The 23,256-nt window shown below is 38.9% G+C and overlaps 1 protein-coding gene and 1 long non-coding RNA gene across 5 annotated transcripts; one reads left to right on the top strand and one right to left on the bottom strand.

The window, feature by feature from the left end:
- Positions 1-1,763: 1,763 nt before the first annotated feature.
- Positions 1,764-4,486, bottom strand: LOC126618696 (glycine-rich RNA-binding protein 4, mitochondrial-like). The gene is made up of 5 exons (XM_050286839.1): positions 4,319-4,486; positions 3,176-3,329; positions 3,016-3,084; positions 2,269-2,375; positions 1,764-2,146 (listed from the first exon to the last, which is right to left on the bottom strand). The coding sequence occupies exons 2-5, from the start codon at positions 3,294-3,296 to the stop codon at positions 2,042-2,044; spliced, it is 402 nt and encodes a 133-aa protein (XP_050142796.1). The 5' UTR covers positions 3,297-3,329; positions 4,319-4,486; the 3' UTR covers positions 1,764-2,041.
- Positions 4,487-13,952: 9,466 nt separating this feature from the next.
- LOC126618697 (uncharacterized) lies at positions 13,953-15,287 on the top strand. 4 transcript variants are annotated; one of them, XR_007621815.1, is made up of 4 exons: positions 13,953-14,354; positions 14,438-14,535; positions 14,619-14,716; positions 14,892-15,287. It is a non-coding gene; the product is annotated as an uncharacterized LOC126618697 (long non-coding RNA). The 4 variants fall into 4 exon arrangements; XR_007621814.1 differs by lacking the exon at positions 14,438-14,535; XR_007621812.1 differs by lacking the exon at positions 14,438-14,535 and having other exon boundaries at positions 14,536-14,716.
- Positions 15,288-23,256: the final 7,969 nt, after the last annotated feature.

Here is a 23,256-nt window from a genome sequence, read left to right as displayed (position 1 = left end):
AAAAAAAATTATATATATATATATATATTAAAAGGGTCCAACAAATTAAAAGGTGTTAAAACAAAGTAATTATATACCAGAATACGTTGTACCCACATAGGCTTTCTCAAGTGGACCTGATTGTCTGTCCTCCCCTATCTTATACCCTTCTCATCCCCTCCTATTTATGTGGTTACTGTTAATTCTCTTAATATTTTTATATTCTCATTGTTTTTTGTCTTATTATTTCTATAAAAAAAATCAATATAAAATGTTGACATGACTTAACCGTAACCACAGAAATAGAAGGGGATGTGAAGGGTATGGGATGGGGAGGGCAGACAACCCAGGTCCTTCTCAAGTTCACATTAAAAGTGCACATTTAAATTACACATATGAATAAGAACTGATAGATCATTTAACCGAACAAGATCTAACGACTCTTGTTAGATGAATAAGAACTGATAGATCATTTAACCGTTCATCGTACATCGTGCGATCAATTTTCGTTAAGTACTATTTGCATTTAATTTTAAATAAAAAAATCAAATGATTTCTAACCACACGATGCACGATGAATAGTTAAGATGTAAGGATCCTTAGAATCTCTACAATTTAAATCCATATGAAAATTCAAATCCATAACGTAAAATGTGAAATAGAGAAAATTCAGTACTAACGAGAGCTCAAAAGAAACACAACTCACCTAGAAAACAACGATGCCCAGCAGAAACACAAACAAGTGAGGCCCAACAAACAAGAAAAACAAAAGCCTAAGCAAACAAGGAAACAACATTTAATGAAGGTCCATTTGTTGTTGTCTTGCCTCCTAGGTCATCTTCAACCGAATGGTCCAGATAGCTAGAGGGCTGAAAATTGCCCGAAAATCGTTTCCAACCGAAGGTTAGGCCAGATGGCTCGTGGGCCCCACAGAATCTGAAAGGGCCGAAAGGCCAACCGATTGGCTGAATCAAGCCAGCCCCGGGCTCGGCCAAAATTTTGATTAATTATATCGATATAACGGACAGTAATAATACTTATTCCTATCAAATATAACCAACAAGAATGGTTGCCAAAATTTGAAATTCAACAGCTAGTTACAGTTGGATTCAAATGTTTTTTTTTGGCCAAATTTTTGTTTATGAAAATTTAAAAATTCCCTTTTTTTTCCTAAGCCATTCATAAACACCTAAAGCCATTCCTACATCATTTAAATACCTATGTCATTCCTACATCATTTCTCACATAATTTTCATCATTCCATACTATCTCACTTCATTTTTTTTCATGCTAACATCACTTAACCGTTTGATTTGAATTTAAGTTGTAGTTTTTAAATAATAAATTATATTTGACCCTATAACCCCCTTTGACCCTCGGTTGGAGATGGAAGTAAATATGACCATATACTATTTATTAAAATATTAATATCTTGAAGGACCAAATGGCTAAAACAAACCTTCTGACCAGCCTTCGGTTGGAGATGACCTTAGTATTTCTTTGCTTCAAAACATGTTGCAAAGAACTAGCTAGTTCGGGTTCGAGTGTTTCATTACACCTCTAACCACAATTCATCCGCATTTAGTTTCTCGTCACAGAGAAATGAAACGGAACAAGCATAATGAATGGACACATCAAAAGAGGAAAACGAAGGGAAAGTAGGAACTAACGGATGCGTGTCACTCGAACACCCGACTTATGTGGAAACACAGTACGCACTGATCAACATTTGCAAATACCAAAGCCAACATAAGAACAAAGCATGCATCGCGATGAAAACACGGTTAGAGCTCAAACAAAGCGGTAGAAATCTTACTAAAATCCTTCAGAGACGTATATTCAGCAACAATGCTGGATATCATGCAAATGAAAAGCTTTACTGCCAATCTCCACAGCCGACTACATATGAAAACCATAACCAGCACAACTAGAATCCCGGAATTAAGCTAATAAATCCAAATGACGAAACAACGCCACTTCTAGGACTAAACATAGAAAAGCATTTAGACGGGACTTGTGGCTACAGCCTAAAATCCACTTTCTTTGTTTACCAAGCAATTGTTCAATAGCCGCCACGGTAATCACCCCCTCCGCCACCACCGTTAAATGGTCTAGGACCAGTTCGCTCAGTGGCATAACTGACACGAATGTTTCGCCCATGCAAATCCTGAAATACAAACAAGTCCATAGTCACAAGAAGATCATTACAAGACAAAACTAACATCTTACAGGGGACCATATCACCCAGATATATTCATGGCCCCTCAATGATAAAATTCAAATTCTGACCTGGCCATCCATGGAAGAAAGTGCTGAACTGGCAGAATCATCACTGGCAAAGTTAACAAATCCAAAACCCCTAGACCTTCCAGTATCCCTGTCCGTGATAACTCTTGCTGCACATACAAAATTCAATTGTTAATTCCAGTACTTAGAGAAGCAAACAACAGATCAAAAGACGCCTAACTAAGCTTACAAGCACTCAAGGAAACTTCGGTAGTGATATCGCAAAGAGAGGGAGGACAGGAGGAAGTAAACAAACAAACATCAGCATCATATGGTGACCATTTATTTTATTCAGTGCCGGACAGCCTATTCCCATTACTCAACATGCAGAAAATCAAAAACACAAAACTCGTTTTAGTGAACCAAAAGAATATAAAAGACAACTGGCAAAAGCAGCGATCCAACTATGCATTGCAAAAGCAAAGAAAAGCTTCTTGATGGAGATCATTAATAGATCTCAAACTAAGCATCATAGAACCAATAATAATAACAATTGAAAACCAAGAGACCCTCAATAAAATTTTGGTGTTATATATAAATAAATAAATAAAAAAAGAACCAAGATTAACAAACTTTCATTTGCCTAACCCTTTACTGTGAAGTATCATATAACAAAGGATAGAAAGAATAATGCTCTACCAAAACTAAGTGTAGTGACAATGAAGAAACTGAAAGTACATATACGTTATGGTAAAAATGGAGGCCTTTCAGTAAGCAGACAATAACTAACAAACCACTTTAGTAACTTACCCTCAGTCACGTCACCAAAGCTTGAGAATGCCTCCTTAAGAGACTCATCATTAGTTCCAAATGAAAGGCCTAACAAGCAACAATTTAAATCAAAATGTCAATGACAAAGCTACTGTGTCTGTAAGTTGACGTCATAAATCAACATTGTCAAATAATATACCTCCAACGAAAAGCTTGGAAGACATGCAGCGCACAGAATTAAGCATTGCTGTCATGGGTGCTTGTCCAGTCTGGGAAATGTTGTGCTTCAGGAGGCTCCCAATTTTGTTACAGAACGCCATTTCGAAAGATCACAGTTTTCAGAAAACACAAGCCTGCACCAGAAATAATTCCCACTGTAACCATTAATCCAACAGAAGCAACAAAAATTCCATACGTAGATTGTTAGATGCCGCAATAGTTACGCATCGGAAATAAAATTAGTATATATGTGTGCCAAAGCAAACATGCAAAATCGTGTGAAACCATAACAAAAAGCTCGCTCAATACAACAGATATTGACTATAAAAACAACTTAACAGTATCACAAAGGGCTGAATATGAATGCACATCCACTGACAAGAAGGGCACATCAATAACCAGCAAATCTTACAAAACCATAAAATAATATAGCTGACTCAACCCAAAATCAAGTCAATTCGACCCTAAAAATTGTTTTCTCCACTACAAAGCATCAAAATTTGGAAAGAACACTACATGGTAAATAAAAGTATACTAACATATTAAGTGACCCCTGGACATATTTCTTTAACAATCACAAGACGGAGAATCAGAACGAAACCCATCAAGAAAACAAAGAAGGGTCTTACATTTCCACATGAACCACAAACACATTTGAAATATTTTGGGTCTCACAACCTCAGTCTTATTCTATAGAGAAAGTAATGAAAACAGTCTTTAGCCCCATAGTTTGACACACCTAACCATTTTTATCTCTGTAAATTGTAAAAGGGTGGAAAGTGCAAGTCCTCCCTTTTCCCCTTCTTCTTGTCTACTTGACTGAAAAACAAAACAGAGTCTAGGTTTCTACCATTTTCTTCAAGCAGATCGGCAGCTAAACAAACAAAATAAACTACCCAAATCACAGAGTCATACAACTTCCTGGTCATAGCCTATAGAACCCAAAACACATTCATTTTCCCACAAAAACAATCAATAAAAAAGATGAGAAACAAAACAAATCATACAAACCATGAATTGATAAACTACGATAGCATACAGAGAGAGAGAGAGAGAGAGAGAGAGAGAGAGAGAGAGAGAGAGAGAGAGAGAGAGAGAATTAGGGTTTAGGGATGGGGTTTACCTCAGAGAGAAATGGAGCGGCTAGGGTTTACCGAAACTCAAAAGGCAGTGAGGGTTTGAGAACGAGTGAATAACCCGTGCATTTTATATAGGAAGTTGGAGAAGGTTTAGATCACTTGCGGTTGCGGGTGTTTACATAAACGCGGCCCACCCCACTGAAATTTTGTTTCCTCTTTTTTGAACTTATCGACTTCACCCAAAAAAGTAAGGCACACTACTCTGGATTTGGATCTCAATCCTGAATCTTGTTTGTGAAGATCCTAGATATCCAAATATCATATCCGCTCATCGTTCATTGTGAGGTCAAAAAATATTTTTATAATATTTTATTTAAAATTAAACACAACTATGGACGGAGCCAATGAAGGCTCACTGAGGCAGATGTCCCCACTCAAGTAATTTATTTGTTTAGTTGCAGACTATAGTTATATAATATATACGCGCTATCTTTGAGGAAAACATATGTATCTAATATTCAACATACGTTCATACTACTTATACTTCATATCAAATATTATATGAGCAAAAGTAATCTTGTTCTGTTATTTAAACTGAAAAACCCCTCTCGCCTATCATGTATTAATATTTTTCTCATCACTTTGCCACTTTCCAATACTATATTGAAATTTTTGTAACATTGAAATTGTGATACATCATAATTTGAAATCCTCATTATTATCATATTGGGTATAAACTATACTGTATTAAGGTTTTTTAAGTTGTTTTCGGGTTGCCCCCACCCAAAGAAATTTTTAGCTCTGTCCCTGAACACAACAATACCTAAAGAAAGTTGGTCACACAATGTATGAAGAAGGGATAGAATGTAAGGATCCGAAGAGGATCCTCATCCCATTACTCTAATCAATGTGACTAAACTAGTGCATATGATTAATTGAGAATCACAACTAAGTTCAGTACAATTAAAGAGCTAAATATTAACATCTAGGAATATTCATATCTTGCAAGTGGCCCTTTACCACAGTGGTGGAAAAGTGTTGAGCCCTTGCATGACGGCGTTGGTTTAAACTCTGTCGATGGCTAATCAAACATCTAATCTAACAAAATATATTGTTTGACAAAAAAATAAAAGGAATAGTCATATCTCATAAATAAACTGTCACAACCCGCCCCGAAATGTTATATTTTTAGGCATGAAATTTCAAATATGCCCTTGGACGTTTTGAGTTGTGTTGTGTGGTTTAGACTTGGGTTGTGGACCAATATGTTAAGTTCTAAATATTTTGGACCAATTAGAACTAAACTTTCCTAGTTTGTGGTTGGTGGTTGTTGCCAACTTGGACCACACATTCACTCGCACACATACACATCACTCCCGTGCTCTTTTTCTCTCCTCCCTCTCTTACTTCTTTCCATTTTCCGTACAAGCCGTACGGACGAACTTCGAACTCAAGCTTTCATGCACGGATCGACGTTAATAAGGTAATTTTTGAACTCCTTGCAAGCTTCTGAGTTCATTTATACTAAATTTAAGACGTGAAACCTTCGATTTCACGAGGACTAAGAATCCCCGATTCAGGGGTACTATTCATGTGGTCGTAATTATGGATGTTTCAAGAGATAAGAAGCTTGTAGGAAGCTTTAGAACATCATTACGAAGCTCGGAGAAGAAAAATCAAGTAAATTGGACGTCGGGAATGTGAAATTGGCGAGTTTTAAGTTTGGCTGGATTATCGGAGCTTTTTTTCAGTGAGTTCCTGGAGTTTTAGGGTCTAAAAGTGGTAAGGTTTTATTCTACTCCTTCAAGGCTTCAATTTGATATAAATTTGGTGAAATTTGGTACAAAAATGAAGAAGTTATAAGGTTTTAAAGTTTTTCCAGTTTTCGGCGACGGTGACGGTCACCGGAGTTTGAAGGTAGGAGACGACGAAATATTCCTAACGGTGATTAACGATATTGGTTGATTTTAACGAAATATTCCTAACGGTAGATAGGGTTTCGTCAAGGTTGGTTGCGAGCGGGGGCGCATAGTGCCGTGCCCTCGTTGGAGCGTGACAACTCCAAAAAGTTTTCTATAAATTTGGGGATGTTCATGGAGTTGTGTAGGTCACGATGGTATATTTATATACCTCATTTGGCAATGTATGAGAAGATATTTCCTATTTTTGTGTATGTGCTTTAAATAACGTTTATTCAGTTATTTCGCATATAGATGAGACTTATCCTAAGGACGAGCGCCATTAATCGAGGCTCGGGTGCTACGACCCTTCAACATACCAGTGAGTGGGCTTTTGGTTTTCCGTATAAACCTATATACTTGAGATTTTTCCCAAAAAATGAATTTGAATGATTATACATTTTGAAATGCCATGCAAAGTATTTGCCTATTTTATTTATGCATTAGTAGTTGCATATAATTATGATTGGTGTTGTGGACGCACAGGTACGTGCCAGGTAAGTTTATAAATTAAAGATGTGAGATTAATTCAGTTATGCGAGTTATGATGCGATGTGATGAAAGCTCATAAACTTGCACCCGGTGTTAGTGCTCCCGCCCAGAGTTAGGGCACAGTTTTTCATGTGATGTTCACCTCCCGCACCGTATGCTTATCTTGGATCCAAGTTAGGTGCACAGGCTTGTCGTACATACCACTTTAGGTGGTTTCGACTCGTAGGTGACCCACGATCATTCGCAGAGTCTTTACGCGATCGTAGCACTAAAGCATGTTTATTTTACACCTAGTCTTGTAATACAAACTACTTTAGGTGGTTATGACTCGTGTGCAGGAAATGGATTTGATTTGATATGATTGAGATTGATTATGAGCTATATACTCAATAGTGCAGTTTGAATTAGAGAGATTTGGCTAATGCGATATTTTGACTAGTTTACCTATAGCATTGCATTGAGATACTTTGGCATGGTATACTTTGGTGGATTTTCATCTTGAGTATTATTTTGGATACAGCTTATTATTAGTATTATTTTATGGGAAATTATACAGGTTTTACGGCGAGGGGTTAGAACTTTTGAGAAATGAAATGATTTTGAAAAGCTTTGTTTTTGCCCACTCACACTTTTTGTTTTGCGTCCCTCCAGGTTTTAAGTAGAAGTGCTTTGGTGGATCACGAGGATTCTGACGGGGGTTTTGACAGAACATCACCATGTAGGATCACCCTCAAGTGTTGTATTATTAGTACTTGTACTGCTTGACTGCACTTAGACTATTTATGCTCTGGTTGTGTATTTCACACTTAATCTCTCACTAGCACTCTATCTTAACTAGTTCTGCTAGTAGTTTGGTTTTTATTCCTTCTCAATTCCCTTTTATCTTTATTGTTTTCACACTGTGCACATGGTTACGTCACTCTCACGTGACGGCCAACACGCCCTGATTCCGGTCAAGGTGTGTCATAAACACCATTAATATCACAGCTCTCCCTAATTTTATTGTATTTTAATTCTCATATGTGTGAAATTACCAAAAATATGAAAACAATGTTATCAAATGGCCCATAAAAATTTGAAACAAAAAATCTGAGAATTATAAGATTGCCACATTCGTCAATTAATTATTAGTTTAGCATTTGATTGGGATAAAATTTTACATTCGACTCACTAGTGATGATAAATATTTGTGACGAAATCAATACCTAATCGTCCTTGATGAGTCAATAATATATTATGTATTTTATCCTATTCTTAGTATAATTTGTTAATTATTTTGGTAAAATTTTTGATACTTTGCTTTATATTTTCAATATAGGACATTCGACTTCCTCTTGAGCAAAACGTGACCAAACAGACAAATTTTGGAATGATTTAAATTGCAATGTTCGTGTATCTCTTGGCGTGTTCGTATCAAAATTTGGAAATTTTCTACCAAGCAGTTATTTCATGGCGATCAAATAAATAAGCAGTGTGGGTTGCTGAAAATTGACCTTTTTTTGCTTAAATTGCTTTTTTAGAGCCCAAGATGTCCTTATATGGGTTCATGGCCATCTGGAGAAGTGTTCAAAATAATATAAGCTTTAAATCCAGCTATTTTGGACCAGTTTTGGAGCTGATATGGGTCCAAAATATGGCTGTGAATGATTTTGGGCGAATTTACCGAGTTATTTTATGATGAGAACTTTTATTTAAACCCATATAACCTATTTCTACACCCAACTTAAATTTTAAATGTTAATTGTCTATTTTACCCTATTGCATAATTACTATTAAGTACAAAATAAAATTAATAATAAAATTCAAATTTATCAATAAACCCAAACACTATACTTAAACACTATTATCATTCTTTGTTTATCCTATTTCATTTTGGCTAAAACTATAATAGCTCTCATAGAGAAAAACAAGTTTTTTTTTATTTATGGATGGTGATTATGAAATTTTGAATCCTCCAACTAATTTATGATTTTGAAGTTTTTTTAGATAAGCATATTGATTTATTTCAATTTACAACTACACACGATTGAAATACTTATGCAACTTCTCCCCAGAGCTTTTATCGTCTTTCCTCGTGCAATTTATATCCTAGTTTGTTCTTCGGTACCATGCCAATTAGGCCTCCACCCAAAAACGTATAACATTTCTTACTTTATAAATTGCACAGGGTAAACGAATCCTTCCGAGAGTACCATGAGACATTAAGGAAGGGCTTCCTACAAGAATAATATCAGATTCAACATATACTCTTCAAATTACTATGGAACCTAATCAAATGATTCGCTTTCAAGACACAATGCATAACTTATATTCACCTATAAATTAAGCAAGGAGATGAAATATATAATGATGTTAAGAAGAATGGTTTTACAGAAGCCATTGAAGGGGTCGATTATGAAAGTTTGATGCCTATGGAGGATTTGTCTAAGAATCATGCCTGGAGAAGATTTCAAAATATTGTCAACATCTATAGAAGTGTTAGTCTTGTGGTCAACCATGGCTAAATTCACACCCCAATTCTCAATCTCCAGTTCCACGCCCCAATTCTCAGTCTCCATTTCCATACGGCGTAAAGATAGAGTTAAAAATCAAATGGGTGTAAAAATAAATCCACATATTGAATTGGGTTTATGGGGATATATTAAGTATTAAATTGGGTTTAAAGAGATATTAATAGTTTAGTTAAAAATCAAATGGGTGCCAAGAGTAAGTTGGGTACAGAAATAGGTTACATTGGTTTAAATAAAATTTCCCATTTAGGATTATATTTCCTATTTTATTTCAATTTATTTGGTTTCCTAGTCTTTTTCTAAGACGTTTTACTAGGATGATTTTATTTAGAGTAGTATAAATAAGACATTTTGGCTAGCACTAGGAGAACATACACAAGATTGGAGAGAAGACTTTGGGCAAAGCTTTAGAGATTTCAAGACTTATACTTTTAAGATGTTTTCATTTTTTTTGTCTAGTTTAATACAATTATGTTGATTTTAATTATGAATATGCGTAACTAATTTTCTTTTGCTAGGGCGATGCCTTGAGCTTTAGCATGAATATGTAGTTTTTATTTAATTGCTTATGATATTATTCATGCATGCTTTGAATTATTAATCATTGTGATTTAAACTGTCTTTGGTCTTAATGATTCGTGAACATTAAGATGTTTATATAAGTAATTGGATGCAATTCGGTCGGAATGCCACCGGGGAATTGAGTATTGCATATTGTGATTTGTTGATGCACAAAATCAGCGAAGACTTTGGTACAACAGAAAGTGTCAGGTTTTGTGACCTTCGCTTGGTTGCTTGGTTGCTTCAGTCACTAGTGAGGATAAGTACGTAAATGAATAGAGACAGAGAAGCAAACACAGGATGTACGTGGTTCACCCAGATTGGCTACGTCCACGGAGTAGAGGAGTTCTTATTAGTAGTGAAGGGCTTACACAAGTACAAAGGATCAAGCTCTCAATTTAGTGAGTTCTTGTGAATGATTTAACACAAAATGGCATTAGGCAATATTGTGGGGGGATGACCCCTATTTATAGAAAAACTTGTAGCTTTGTCACATTGACACGTGTCATGTTATGATTGGTTCTTGATGTTGACACGTGCTGCGCTCTGATTGGCTTCTAATCTTGACACGTGTTGAGTAGTGATTGGCCTCCTGGTCGGAGGGGAACTCTTCTGGGTCCTTGACAGTATAGCGTTGGCCGGTGCTCGGTAGTTTCGGGATTGGTCAAGTATGGTACAAACAGTGCTCCCCTAAGTTCCCGAGTGAGGGAAACTCCTCGGTTGGGGACTTGCAAGATCCAATCCCTTGAGTAATCACGAAACTTCTAAGTACCGAAGTGTGGTCTGATCTTCATCTGCCCTTCTCTGGAAGTACCTTTCCTCCATCCGGGAATGGTGTACTTAGCTGATGTTGACGCACAAGGTAATGTATCAATTTCACTTGAAGCTTAGTTGTAGTTTCGGGCTTAGTCAAGTGTGATACAAACCCTATAGTAGGAGTCCCCCAAGTCGCCGAGCTAGGAGATCTGCCGAAAGAGGTGACAGACAAGGTAAGCAGTCAAACTTCCAAGTAAGCAACCCAGGATCAGAGGTTTGACGTCGGCTTCCGGTTGATTGTTCTCATTCTCCTTGTCTCTCATTCAACTGCCAGGATAAGGAGAAGCAAATGGATAAGAGATGATATGAGATACTTTTGCTTTTGAAGAAGTAACTTTCCACAGGCTTATTCTTGAACTGTGCTGGAGGGTTTTCTGGTGCCCTTCAGAGTATAAGGCCGACTCAAAAATTTGAGGGTCAAAACAAGTCCATCAAATCTAGAGTACGTTCGACCTTGATGATATGGGATACTTTTGCTGTTGACGGAATAATGAATGTGGTATGGAAAGGTGTCGTGCTGTAGTGATCTGTTTCAGCTCACCGTTGAACCTTCTGCTTCAATCTTTTGCATGGCAGAAGTGGTGTGCAACCTTTGCATTTAAATGGTCCTTCAGAACATTCCTTCATAGTGACTCATCCACGCTTGGCAGCTTCAGTGTAAAGAGCCAATATCTGATCAACTGTCATGAGGTATTTGCCGGTGGAATTCGTGACCTTGACAGCAGTTGAGGATGAGTACTCGAGAGCAATGCTAAGTAAGCAACCAGGCAAAGGCTCCAGGCAGTCAGTTCCAAATTGGAGGTTTGATTTCAGGTTCCGACTGACTGCTCTCTTTCTCCTTGTCCTGCAGGTGTGGACAAGGACAAAGACAAAGACAGGGAGAAAGCATGATATGGGATACTCTTGCTTTTGACCCTGATGATATGAGATACTCTTGTTCTTGGTGTGGCTTATTTGCTGAGGTATTATCGGGGGGAAATAAAGCTGAGTATTTCGAGAGGTTATGTTGAGGGTGCCTTTTCGAATGTGAGAAAGGGTTGAGCATTTTTGCAGGTTTGCCTGTCCGTTGAGGAGGGAGGTCAATGTATATAGGGATTTCCCAATAACAAGTAGTAATGCTATTCCTTTACCCTTCTTGGTCACAGCAATGTAGTGGGAGCTGCCAGCTTCACGTGTTTTAATTTTGTCAGAGCACTTTGAAAAAGTGGTATGTGGTATCTGGAAAGCTGATATTACGTGTGGAGATTACAGACAAGCTTTATCTAAGGAAATCTGGCTCTCGAAGTTCTGAGAGTTGTGCCTCTTCGGTTTTCGAACAAGCAATCCCGTCGAGGATCTGACTCTCGAGATTCGGAAAGCGGTGCTACTCCGGTTTTTGAGAAAGTAATTATGTTGGGAGTCTTTTCTCGAATGTGAGTAAAGGTTGGACATTCTTGCCAACCTGTCTTGCCGCAAAACACGGAGGTCGACACACATAGGGACTTTCCAGTTGTCAAGCAGTGGTGCTGTTCCTTTACCCTTATGGGTAATAGTAGGGTAGCTGGAACTTCGAAATTCTCGTGCCTAAACTTTGTCAGAAATCTTTGACAAAGTTATATGTGGTACCCGAGGAGTTGATGGTGCATATGGAGAGCGGTGATTGATCAGTAAGATTCACGTGCTTTCTACTTCACTTGAAATCTTCGACAGAGTGCCCGTAATTTCCGCAAAGCTGATTGTGCATGTGACAGGTGCTGACGAGGCTGAAAAAGCAGGTGCTTCTTCGATTTCTGAGATCGGCCCTCGTGGTCTCTGAGCAGCCCAGCTTTTGAGAAAGCAAACACCTCTTCGATTTCTGAGATCGGCCCTCGTGGTCTCTGAGCAGTCCAGCTTTTGAGAAAGCAAACGCCTCTTCGATTTCTGAGATCGGCCCTCGTGGTCTCTGAGCAGTCCAGCTTTTGAGAAAGCAAACGCCTCTTCGATTTCTGAAGCTCCATCGAGTGCAGATTTTTATAGAGGCTGGCATTAAGTTCCACAGCACACTTGAATCTCTACCAGTAGAAGCTCATTTCTTGCACTTCTAAGATCTTGATTTGTCTGACCTCTTCATTCTTCAACACATTTGAAAATGTCTGGACCCTCCGACCGTCGTTTTGACTTGAACCTTGGAGAAGAGACAGCCATGCCTTCTCCAGACAACATATGGCGCCCATCCTTCATATCCCCTACTGGTCCTCTTACCGTTGGGGATTCTGTGATGAAGAATGATATGACCGCTGCAGTGGTGGCCAGGAACCTTCTCACTCCCAAAGATAACAGACTACTTTCCAAACGGTCTGATGAGTTGGCTGTTAAGGACTCTCTGGCTCTTAGTGTTCAGTGTGCAGGTTCTGTGTCTAATATGGCCCAACGCCTATTTGCTAGAACCCGCCAAGTTGAATCATTGGCTGCTGAAGTGATGAGTCTCAAACAGGAGATTAGAGGGCTCAAGCATGAGAATAAGCAGTTGCACCGACTCGCCCATGACTATGCTACAAACATGAAGATGAAGCTTGACCAGATGAAGGAATCTGATGGTAAGGTTTTACTTGATCATCAGCGGTTTGTGGGTTTGTTCCAAAGGCATTTATTGCCTTCGTCCTCTGGGGCTGTACCTGGTAATGAAGCTTCAAATGATGAACCTCCAATGCCTCCTCCTTCTGGGGTTTTGTCAAGTACTGAGGCTCCGGATAACCACCCTCCGGTGCTTTCTCTTTCTGGGGCTCTACCGACTGCTGAGACTTCCCCTAAGCAACCTTTGTGAAGGCTCCCTTTTGTTTGTTTATTTTGACTCATGTATATGTACATATTTGTGGCTTATCGAAAATATTAATAAATAAGCTTTGCTTCATTTCAACATATTGTGTTAAATACACCAAAGCCTTCTTCATAAAGTTCTTTGAATTTTTGCTTTTGTTGAAACCTGTATTGTTGAAGCTTTGTGAGTGAAGCATGTAGTTTGAGGTAGTGTTCCCTTAATTTCCCGAGTGAGGAAAACTTCTCGGTTGGAGACTTGAAAAATCCAAGTCACTGAGTAGTCACGAACTTTTGAGTACCAAGGCGTAGTAGCATATGGTGGGAGTCCCCCAAGTCTCTAGTCGAGGGAGTTGACGAATGAGGTGTCTTGCTAATAGTCCATGTCATAAGTACCAAAACTTCATTCTTTTGTTTTCTAAGTGGTAGCCCCGGACGTTTTCTTCATAGATTTTGTTGATGAAGGTTGCTAGGCCCGAATAAGTGGAATTGCAGAAGGTGTAACCGTTGGTGCATTAACATCATAATGGAAGCATCACAATGATGGAAGCATCACAATGATGAAAGCATCATAATGATGAAAACACCATAATGATGAAACATCATAATGATGTTTCTTTGGTGGAATTGTTTTTCATTTCCCCTAACAACCGGAATTGTTTTTCAACATAACACCATCATCTGTAGGTCGAATCACAAAGTTGTCTTCATGAAAGTTGTTCGTTAATTCCTTAACTACAACATATCCAAATTGGAGAGCCATCGGAGCAGTACAACTCCAGAAATCCAGGTATGATGAGTGACTGTTTATCATTTGTCTGTCAACCCGTCAGATTTGTTGTGAGCTTTGAAACTCTATTTTCTCTTGCTCAGATCAGCATGCTTTCTTCATTGAAGTTGTTCCTCAGCTTATGAACTACAACATATCCAAATTTGAGATCCCTCGGAGCTGTATAACTCAAGAAACTCAGGTATGATGAATGACTGGTTATTATTTTTCTGTCAACCCGTCAGATTTGTTGTGAGTTTCGAAACTCCATTTTCTCTTGTTCAGATCGGTATGCTTTCTTCATTGAAGTTGTTCCTCAGCTTGTGAACTACAACATATCCACATTTGAGATCCCTCGGAGCTGTATAACTCAAGAAACTCAGGTATGATGAATGACTGGTTATTATTTTTCTGTCAACCCGTCAGATTTGTTGTGAGCTTCGAAACTCCATTTTCTCTTGTTCAGATCGGTATGCTTTCTTCATTGAAGTTGTTCCTCAGCTTGTGAACTACAACATATCCAAATTTGAGATCCCTCGGAGCTGTATAACTCAAGAAATTCAGGTATGATGAATGACTGGTTATTATTTGTCTGTCAACCCGTCAGATTTGTTGTGAGCTTCGAAACTCCATTTTCTCTTGTTCAGATCGGTATGCTTTATTCATTGAAGTTGTTCCTCATCGACTCTTTCATAACATATCAAAAATTCAGGATGAACTAACGGTTAAATATTTCCAGATCTTCGAAACATCACAACAGCTTCGAAATCTGCAAGAAGCCGACTATCATGTTTGGAGCTTCAACACTTTAATTTCCGTCGCTCAAACAGAAATGGTTCCTTCTTGAAAGTTGTTCATATGCTCAAGAACTATAGGGTGTCCAAAATTCAGCTCCATTGGAGAAGAGCAGAGGTTGCAGAAATTTGATAGATGAAAGGAGGCGGAAGAGGGAGAGAGAGAAAAAGTCTCTTGGGTTGGATTTCTATTTTGGGGCAGATTCCAATTTTTGTAGCACCTTCATTATTGATGAATTGCTTGTACTTTTGTCCATTATGAAATTTGGGACTTTGGCTTGTTGTTGGATCTATTATAATATGTTTGGGAACATATATAAGTGAATAAATAAGAAGGAAAATTTTGGGCCCTTATGGGTGTAAAACAAAAAATGTTTATGTTTACCCAAGTGTTTGTGTACAAGTTCAAGGGCATCTTGGGTTTTGTGAACAAAATTTGTTTATTTGGAGCAAGGTTTTGTGTTGAAGCTTTGTAGGTGAAGCTTTGGTGTTGAAGCTTTGTGAGTGAAGCTTTGGAGGTGAAGCTTTTCGGGTGAAGCTTGTAGGGTGAAGCTTTTTAGGTGAAGCTTTGTGGGTGAAGCTTTTTAGGTGAAGCTTTTCGGGTGAAGCTTTTTGGGTGAAGCTTTTTAGGTGAAGCTTTTCGGGTGAAGCTTTTTGGGTGAAGCTTTTTGGGTGAAGCTTTTTTAGGTGAAGCTTTGATGGTGAAGCTTTTTGGGTGAAGCTTTGATGGTGAAGCTTTTTGGGTGAAGCTTTTTAGGTGAAGCTTTATGGGTGAAGCTTTGGAGGTGAAGCTTTTCGGGTGAAGCTTTTTGGATGAAGTTGTTTTTTTTTTTTTTTTTTTTTTTTTTTTTTTTTGGCGCTTGACACGGTCTTCATTTGCTTGTTTTGTAGTGACTGTGGAAGACAGATTGCTTTCTGATTGAGAAGGGTTCCGGCATCGCTTGCTATGAATGTAAAAGAGTGAGGGCTGAGTTGGCTAAATTACCTCTTTATTGAATTCATTGCCAAATGGCCTTCATTACATAGGATGCCGAACGGCTATAGCTCAACACTTGTACATCGTGAGTCTATTTGTAGTAGTACTTCAAGTGATCAGCGTTCCATGGATGGCCAAGGGTCTTGCCATCGGAGCTTCTAAGTGTGTAAGAGCCAGGGCGACTGATGCCAATGACTTCATACGGTCCATCCCAGTTTGGACTAAGTGTGCCTTCACTCGGGACTCTGTCGCAGAGTAATCTTTTCTTTAAGACCCAGTCTCCTATTTTGAAAGAACGAGGCTTGACCCTAGAGTCATAATAGTTGGAGATGCGCTGCTTGTAGGCGACATTCCTCAAGTGAGCTTGGTTTCTGTGTTCCTCGACTAAATCCAAGTTGAGGGTGAGTTGTTTGTCATTTTCACTTTGAATGTAGTTCTGGACTCGGAATGTTGCTTGCTCGAGCTCAACAGGGACAACCGCCTCTGTGCCAAAGGCAAGTGAGAATGGAGTTTCTCCTGTTGAAGTCCGATATGAAGTGCGATATGACCAAAGAACTTGGGGTACAAATTCTGGCCAACAGCCTTTAGCTTTGTCCAAGCTGGTTTTCAAAGTGCGCTTGATTATTTTGTTGATGGCCTCAACTTGTCCATTAGACTGGGGATGAGCTGGAGAGGCAAATCATAAGTTGATGTTGAACTTAGAGCAGAACAACCTGAACTTCTTGTTGTCAAACTGTCGCCCATTGTCAGTGACTATCGCATTGGGAATGCCGAATCTACAAAGGATGTTCTTCCACACGAAGTCTTCTATCTTTGCCTCAGTAATGGTTGCCAAGGGTTCTACTTCGGCCCACTTTGTGAAGTAGTCCACTGCAACGACTGCGTAACAGACTTTGCCCTTCCCTGCCGGCATTGGGCCGATCAAATCAAGTCCCCACTGGGCGAAGGGCCAAGGGCTGATCATAGGAGTAAGAGGCTCTGGAGGGGAATGAGGAATAGTTGCATATCGTTGACATTTGTCACATGAGCGGGATACTTTGATGGCATCCTGGTGGAGTGTTGGCCAGTAATATCCTTGGCGAAAAGTCTTGTGTGCTAGGGACCGAGATCCAGCATGATCTCCACAGACTCCCTCATGTATTTCCCGAAGGACGATTTCCGCCTCGGCAGGCGTAAGACACCTTAAGTATGGCAAGCTAAAACCTCGCTATTGTGGCGATACCCTTGACGCGGGTTTGACCCACTGCATTGACTGCCTGGGGGCGAGCGCTATTGTGGCGATACCCTTGGTTATCGAGATAGTGTCTCTTACTCTTTTTACTGAAAGGAGAGTGGTGAGGATGGAAATCCTTCCTCTTGCCTTGAAATTGATATGTCTGTTGATTCGGTGAAGCATTATGCAAGGCATGGGGAGGTGCCACTGCTGTTTGGAAAGTCGAGGTCTTCTCATTTAGGTGAGTCTGGCTTCCACCTCCCACTTGTTGATAAAGGATGGTTGTAGGGGGTTTCTCCTGATATGTCTTTGCCTCGGCGGAGGCATGGTTATAAGCCTGCGCCATCACCTCAGAGTAAGTCTTCCAAGTATTGGCATTGATCATGTATTTAAAGAAACAATCACGTAGGCCTGCCGTGAAGGCTTTGAGGGCAGTCTTGTCGTCTGCCTCGGCACACCGGGAGTATTCATGGCTGAAGCGGCCAACATACATACGTAATGACTCGTCTGGCTTCTGGCGGATAGTGTACAAGTCATCTGCAGAGTGCAAGCGATCGGTTTGGAAAATGTGTTGGGAAACAAATAGTTTCCTCAATTCCTCAAATGAGTCTACCGTCTCAGGTGTAAGACGACAATACCAATTTAGAGCTCCACTAGAGAGGGTGGAGGGGAAGAGAAGACATCGCTCTTCGTCGGTGTGCATCCGGTATGCCATGGTGGATTCAAAGAGGTTAAGGTGCTCAATCGGGTCCTCTTTTCCAGTATAAAGTTGCAAGCCAAGCTTTTGCTTTATCTTTGCTTGAAGGGGGGTGTTGAGGATCCTCCTTGTAAGAGGGCCAGGCCTGGGTTGGTTCCAGTCAGGTATTTCAGCCTGACGTTCAGCCTTCAACTTGTTTACTTCCTCAAGAAGTTGTAGGACAAGGGGGTCCTGAGCGGAGTTATGTGTCACTGGAGCTTTCTTTCGTAAATCTCCATCTCCTATTGGAATTAGGAAGGTTTGATCAAGGGCATGTGATTTTTCCCTAGACTCGCTGTACTGGCTTCCAGGGTATGTCTGTCGGAACACCTCTGAGTCCCCTGTACCCTCATGTCTCTCTAGGACTTGTTGCCCCTTCCCCAAATTGGTGGCCGGCTTGGGCCGTGGCAGGGGACCGAGTCTCTCAGAAATCCTTGGGTCATTAATCTTTGAGCTTATATGGATGGAATTCTCTCGACGTTGCTTCAGGAAATCCCGACAATCGCGAAAGACGGCTTTCGATCCTTCTGCCCCTTCAGCAAAGAGGTGTCTCCCTCCACTTCTCATGGTTCGGGTCGAAGCAACTGGGTTAAGAGAAGCCTCATGTTGATTATCAAGTCGAGGGGTAATCTGTTCCCTATCAGGGATATCTATGTCGAATGCATGTGACCCTCCATGTTGGAGGGCACCCAGTTGATGGTTGACTTCCACGGGGGCAACAAGCTCGCGTGTCTGAGCTTGCCTAGCTTCGTGGAGTGTCTCGAAGAGCTTCTCATATTGCTCCTGGAGGACCTCATTCCTCATTGCTATCTTGTTGTTCTGAGCTTCCAACTCATCGACTTTAGCTTGAAGAAGAACTCGTTTTCCTTCCTTCTTTCGTTGTTTCGCACTATGTGCAAGGGGGGTGTCATTCTGTGTGCTGTGGCTTCCTTCGCTTCCCATGCTGGAGAGGGATGCCTGATCAAAAGAAAGTGTACGAATGATAGAAACCAGCTTGACACAGCTGAAGAGAGTAGGAATAAGTGTCGTTTCCCACAGACGGCGCCAAATGTTGATGCACAAAATCAGCGAAGACTTTGGTACAACAGAAAGTGTCAGGTTTTGTGACCTTCGCTTGGTTGCTTGGTTGCTTCAGTCACTAGTGAGGATAAGTACGTAAATGAATAGAGACAGAGAAGCAAACACAGGATGTACGTGGTTCACCCAGATTGGCTACGTCCACGGAGTAGAGGAGTTCTTATTAGTAGTGAAGGGCTTACACAAGTACAAAGGATCAAGCTCTCAATTTAGTGAGTTCTTGTGAATGATTTAACACAAAATGGCATTAGGCAATATTGTGGGGGGATGACCCCTATTTATAGAAAAACTTGTAGCTTTGTCACATTGACACGTGTCATGTTATGATTGGTTCTTGATGTTGACACGTGCTGCGCTCTGATTGGCTTCTAATCTTGACACGTGTTGAGTAGTGATTGGCCTCCTGGTCGGAGGGGAACTCTTCTGGGTCCTTGACAGTATAGCGTTGGCCGGTGCTCGGTAGTTTCGGGATTGGTCAAGTATGGTACAAACATGATTGATAATTGTAATTTCACCTAAGGCAAATGCCACGTCTTAGGGGTTGCATGGTTTTTTCAAAGGGTTTTCACAAAGTATAATGAGTCATGCATGTTTATATTTGATCTGAATGCCACAGATGGATTGCATGTTTGATATACGTTCTAACTTGAATGTCACAAGTATAATATATTTTAGGAAAACCTAACCTTCAAAGTTGCATGGATAATTCAAAAGTAATTAGTAAATCTACATAGGATTATTAAGGGGATGACGGAAACCTAGTGCTTTTCCAAGTTTATTCCTCAAAACCCTTTCTCTTTGCTTTGTTTCCTTTTTAATTGGTTATTAGTTGTTTTTCTTAAAATACTTTTATTAAATTTCGTTTTTATTATTTTTAAATTCAAAATCAACCTTTTCTAATTTTTGTTTTCAAATAATTAACTAAGATTTGGGTTTTGCATAAATTGTTTTAAATAATCCATGTGGAAAACGACCTTACTTGAGCCATTTATACTACAACAATTTTGTTCTCTTGCAAGTATTTTGTATGATTTTAAACTCTTTGCGCATGTACCTAAAAATCCTATCATGAAATTGCCGCCATTGCAAAAATTATGGATGTTAAATACAAGACTTTTTGGGTAATAATCAGACTAAAATAATTTCCTTATAAGTATATATACCGTCACAAAAGTATTTTTATAAATATCCAGTCAATTTCATATGTCAAAACAAAGAGACCAACAAAATCCCATTCTTTATGGTGGGACACCATTTTTGGACAAAGTTTCACACTTTGTGGAGCAATCTAGCTTCATCCCACATGCATGTTTGGCACCCCTATTCAATGCTTTCACAAGGATTAGGGGCATCAACCTCATCATCCCTCTCAATTATCATTTGGCCACATCTTTAAAAGCTACATTATTATCTTCTCTATATTCCAAATGCAATACCATTCCTTTTGTGGTAACACAATTACTTTACTCCTCTTGCTCACATGATCAATACTTCATTACCTTATCTCTAAAATCATAAGAAAGATTTTTTCAATGTATCTAGAATACGACTCGATACATCAAATGTCATAATAATTGGTTGGATACATAAAAAAAAAAATTCAACCACTTGTATTTTGACACTTAATGTACTAGAATGTATTTTGGCACACTAAAAATTTCTCAAATCTTAGAGAGATATCTAAATTCCTATATACATACCTAACTAATGACTTTCAACCACTTGTATCTTGAGACTTGATGTACCGGGTTAGAATTTCGACACACTAAAAAATTCCTCAAATTTACAAGAGAGATCCGAATTCCGGTACACATACCTACCTAATGACAGAGGTCTCAAATCCAATAAATTATCGTCTTTTACCCACCCAGTCCGACAAAGTTAATGATCAAAATTTAAGGATGACTATGTTGGGGTTGTGTCGCTAGATATAAATCATGTATATGGATATACTTGCTACCGCATTGAAATAAAATTACGATATCAATATAGATAGTTCACTATTCAAGCATGTATGCCTTATGAGATAAAATTCCAAACTTGAAATTCACTATGAGTACTATCCACGTCATAGGGAGTGTTTGGTACGTAGACAGGATGAAATGAGATAGAATGGGACGGGATGGAATGAAGGTATTGTTTTACGTTTGGTACGCGCATGCTGGAAGTGACAGTTGTTCGTTTCGCGTTAGATAGGCGAGAGGCATAATGGAACAAAAAGATTAAATACCAATTTACTCATGTTCTCTCTCTCCATGACGGCCATTCTAAAAACCCCGAAATCTGTGGCTTGACACTTCTTCATCATTTCTCCACATTTCATCGATTTTCCCCAACAAAATCGACACCAAAAAATGCGCAAATATTACTATAGAAGTTAAAACAAACAATTCAACATTCCAAGATATTTAAATCATGAAATTGAACAATATTTTCTCAATTCATACACAAAAATCCAAAGCATTACACACACAATGTACAACACGCGTGCTTTCTCCAAAAGTAATCATAAAAGTCTAAATTGGGAGAATGACTTATATGGAACAAGTTCATTGTCACGTGTCGTCTTCTTCGATAATGCATGGTTATGTCCAAATTTTGTTGTTCATAACAACAAATTATTGAACTAAAACGCTATAATAGAAGAAATGTAAGAAACCCTCCTGCAAACGAAACAAGACCTAATTCCCTCTTTAGGCATATACCACCTGCTCAAGCAAGTGAAAAAGTTACTTGGCATGCAACATTTTTTGGCTTTGAAGCACGGGCTCTTTGCAAGACATCCATGTTATTGCTAGTGGCGTGGCGTGAACACATAGACAACCCGGGCATGGAGGTATTATTTCTTATTGTGTTGGAAACACAATATTGGTACAATAAACGTCATAATACAAGTAGGATGCTGAAAATGGACAAGGATTGTCTGCCCTCCTAGTTGTGGTGCCCTTCCATGCCCTTCTATTTTGTGCGGTCACGGTTAAGCCACGTTAATATTTTATATTTTTATTGTTTTTTGTCTTATTATCTCATTAAAAAATTAATATAAAATGTTGACGTGGCTTAACCGTAACCGCACAAAATAGGAGGGCATGGAAGAGCACCACAACTAGGAGGGCAGACAATCCTTGTCCGCTGAAAATAATTTTAACCACTTATATTATAGTACTTGATGTGCTGGACCGTCTTAGCTGCACATTAAAAAATTTCTCGACACACTAACCTTTTATATTATAACACTTATTATACTGAATTGTGTTCGTTTCACATTAAAATATTCTTGGCAGGGAGAGTCCTTTCAATTAAATAGGAAATGGATCATCTCCGGATCTCTTAATCCTAATCCACCAAATTAGAAAATCTGTATCATTGAAAATTAATCCAACGGTTGAAGTTATTATAACTTTTAAAATGGACCTCTCTTTGTAATCGTTGGATTAAATTTTAACGCCACGAGTTCTCTGATTTGATGAATTAAGAAAAAAGAATCCGAGGAAGATCATTTTCCGATTAAATAAGCTGCTTCGTGGAAGCACCTCCTTTTGCAGCCATGGAATTTATAATGGTTTATGGTGTTGGAGGGAAGTGGTAGAGCGACACGTGTATGGACAGATGGAAGGTGTGATAGGTTAGGGTGGTGCCACGTGGAGATGCAGCAGCAATAGGAGTTCAGATCTGCCGTAGAGAGAGAGAGAGGGGGGGAGGGAACCAGGGACATGTGCTTGCTCCTTGGTAAAATACCCAAATCCTCCTTTCTGCGGCAGCGGTCTTCCTGTCCACACCCTCTCTCCATAGCGCGTGCTGCGTACGCACACCCATGACAACAAATATTCTCATATTCTCCGCATAAAATAAAAGATTAAATTAAAAAACATTAGCCTATTTAGACTCCAAATTAGACCCCAGAGATTATGAAAATCATATAACATGGATTATGTTGTTTGTGTTAGGTTTATACTTACAATTTCATTTTTTTTAAAGAATCATGCATATGAAGAATATTACGTGAAAAAAATTAGTTTTCAATGAAATTTAAAATAAACCTGATGTTAGATTACATATTGATTATAATATCTTGATGTTTCTTTAATTCAAAATAATTAATGTGCATTTTATTTAAGATCTCTCATTAAATATTTAAATTTATTAATATACAAATTTTAATTTATTTTTTGACCAAAAAAGAGTTTTTTAATTTGTTAATTTTATTTAACATTCTTCAAACTTGAAAGACTCAATTAATGTACCTAAATGTTAGTACCGAAATGTATTATTATTGAACTAATGTATTTAAATGTTAGTACTGAAATA

This window comes from Malus sylvestris, chromosome 4, assembly GCF_916048215.2.
Source record: "Malus sylvestris chromosome 4, drMalSylv7.2, whole genome shotgun sequence".
Lineage (NCBI taxonomy): Eukaryota > Viridiplantae > Streptophyta > Magnoliopsida > Rosales > Rosaceae > Malus > Malus sylvestris.
Note: the sequence above shows the minus strand (reverse complement) of the source record. Positions and strands in the feature narration are given on the sequence as shown.

Bases quoted from the DNA above. Each gene is read 5' to 3' on its own strand.
- LOC126618696 (XM_050286839.1), bottom strand. From the start codon at position 3,296: ATGGCGTTCTGTAACAAAATTGGGAGCCTCCTGAAGCACAACATTTCC. The intron at 3,085-3,175 runs GTATATTATTTG...GTTGCTTGTTAG, and splicing joins TTCCAAGCTTTTCGTTGGAG to GCCTTTCATTTGGAACTAAT. The intron at 2,376-3,015 runs GTAAGTTACTAA...TTGTATGTGCAG, and splicing joins CTTTGGTGACGTGACTGAGG to CAAGAGTTATCACGGACAGG.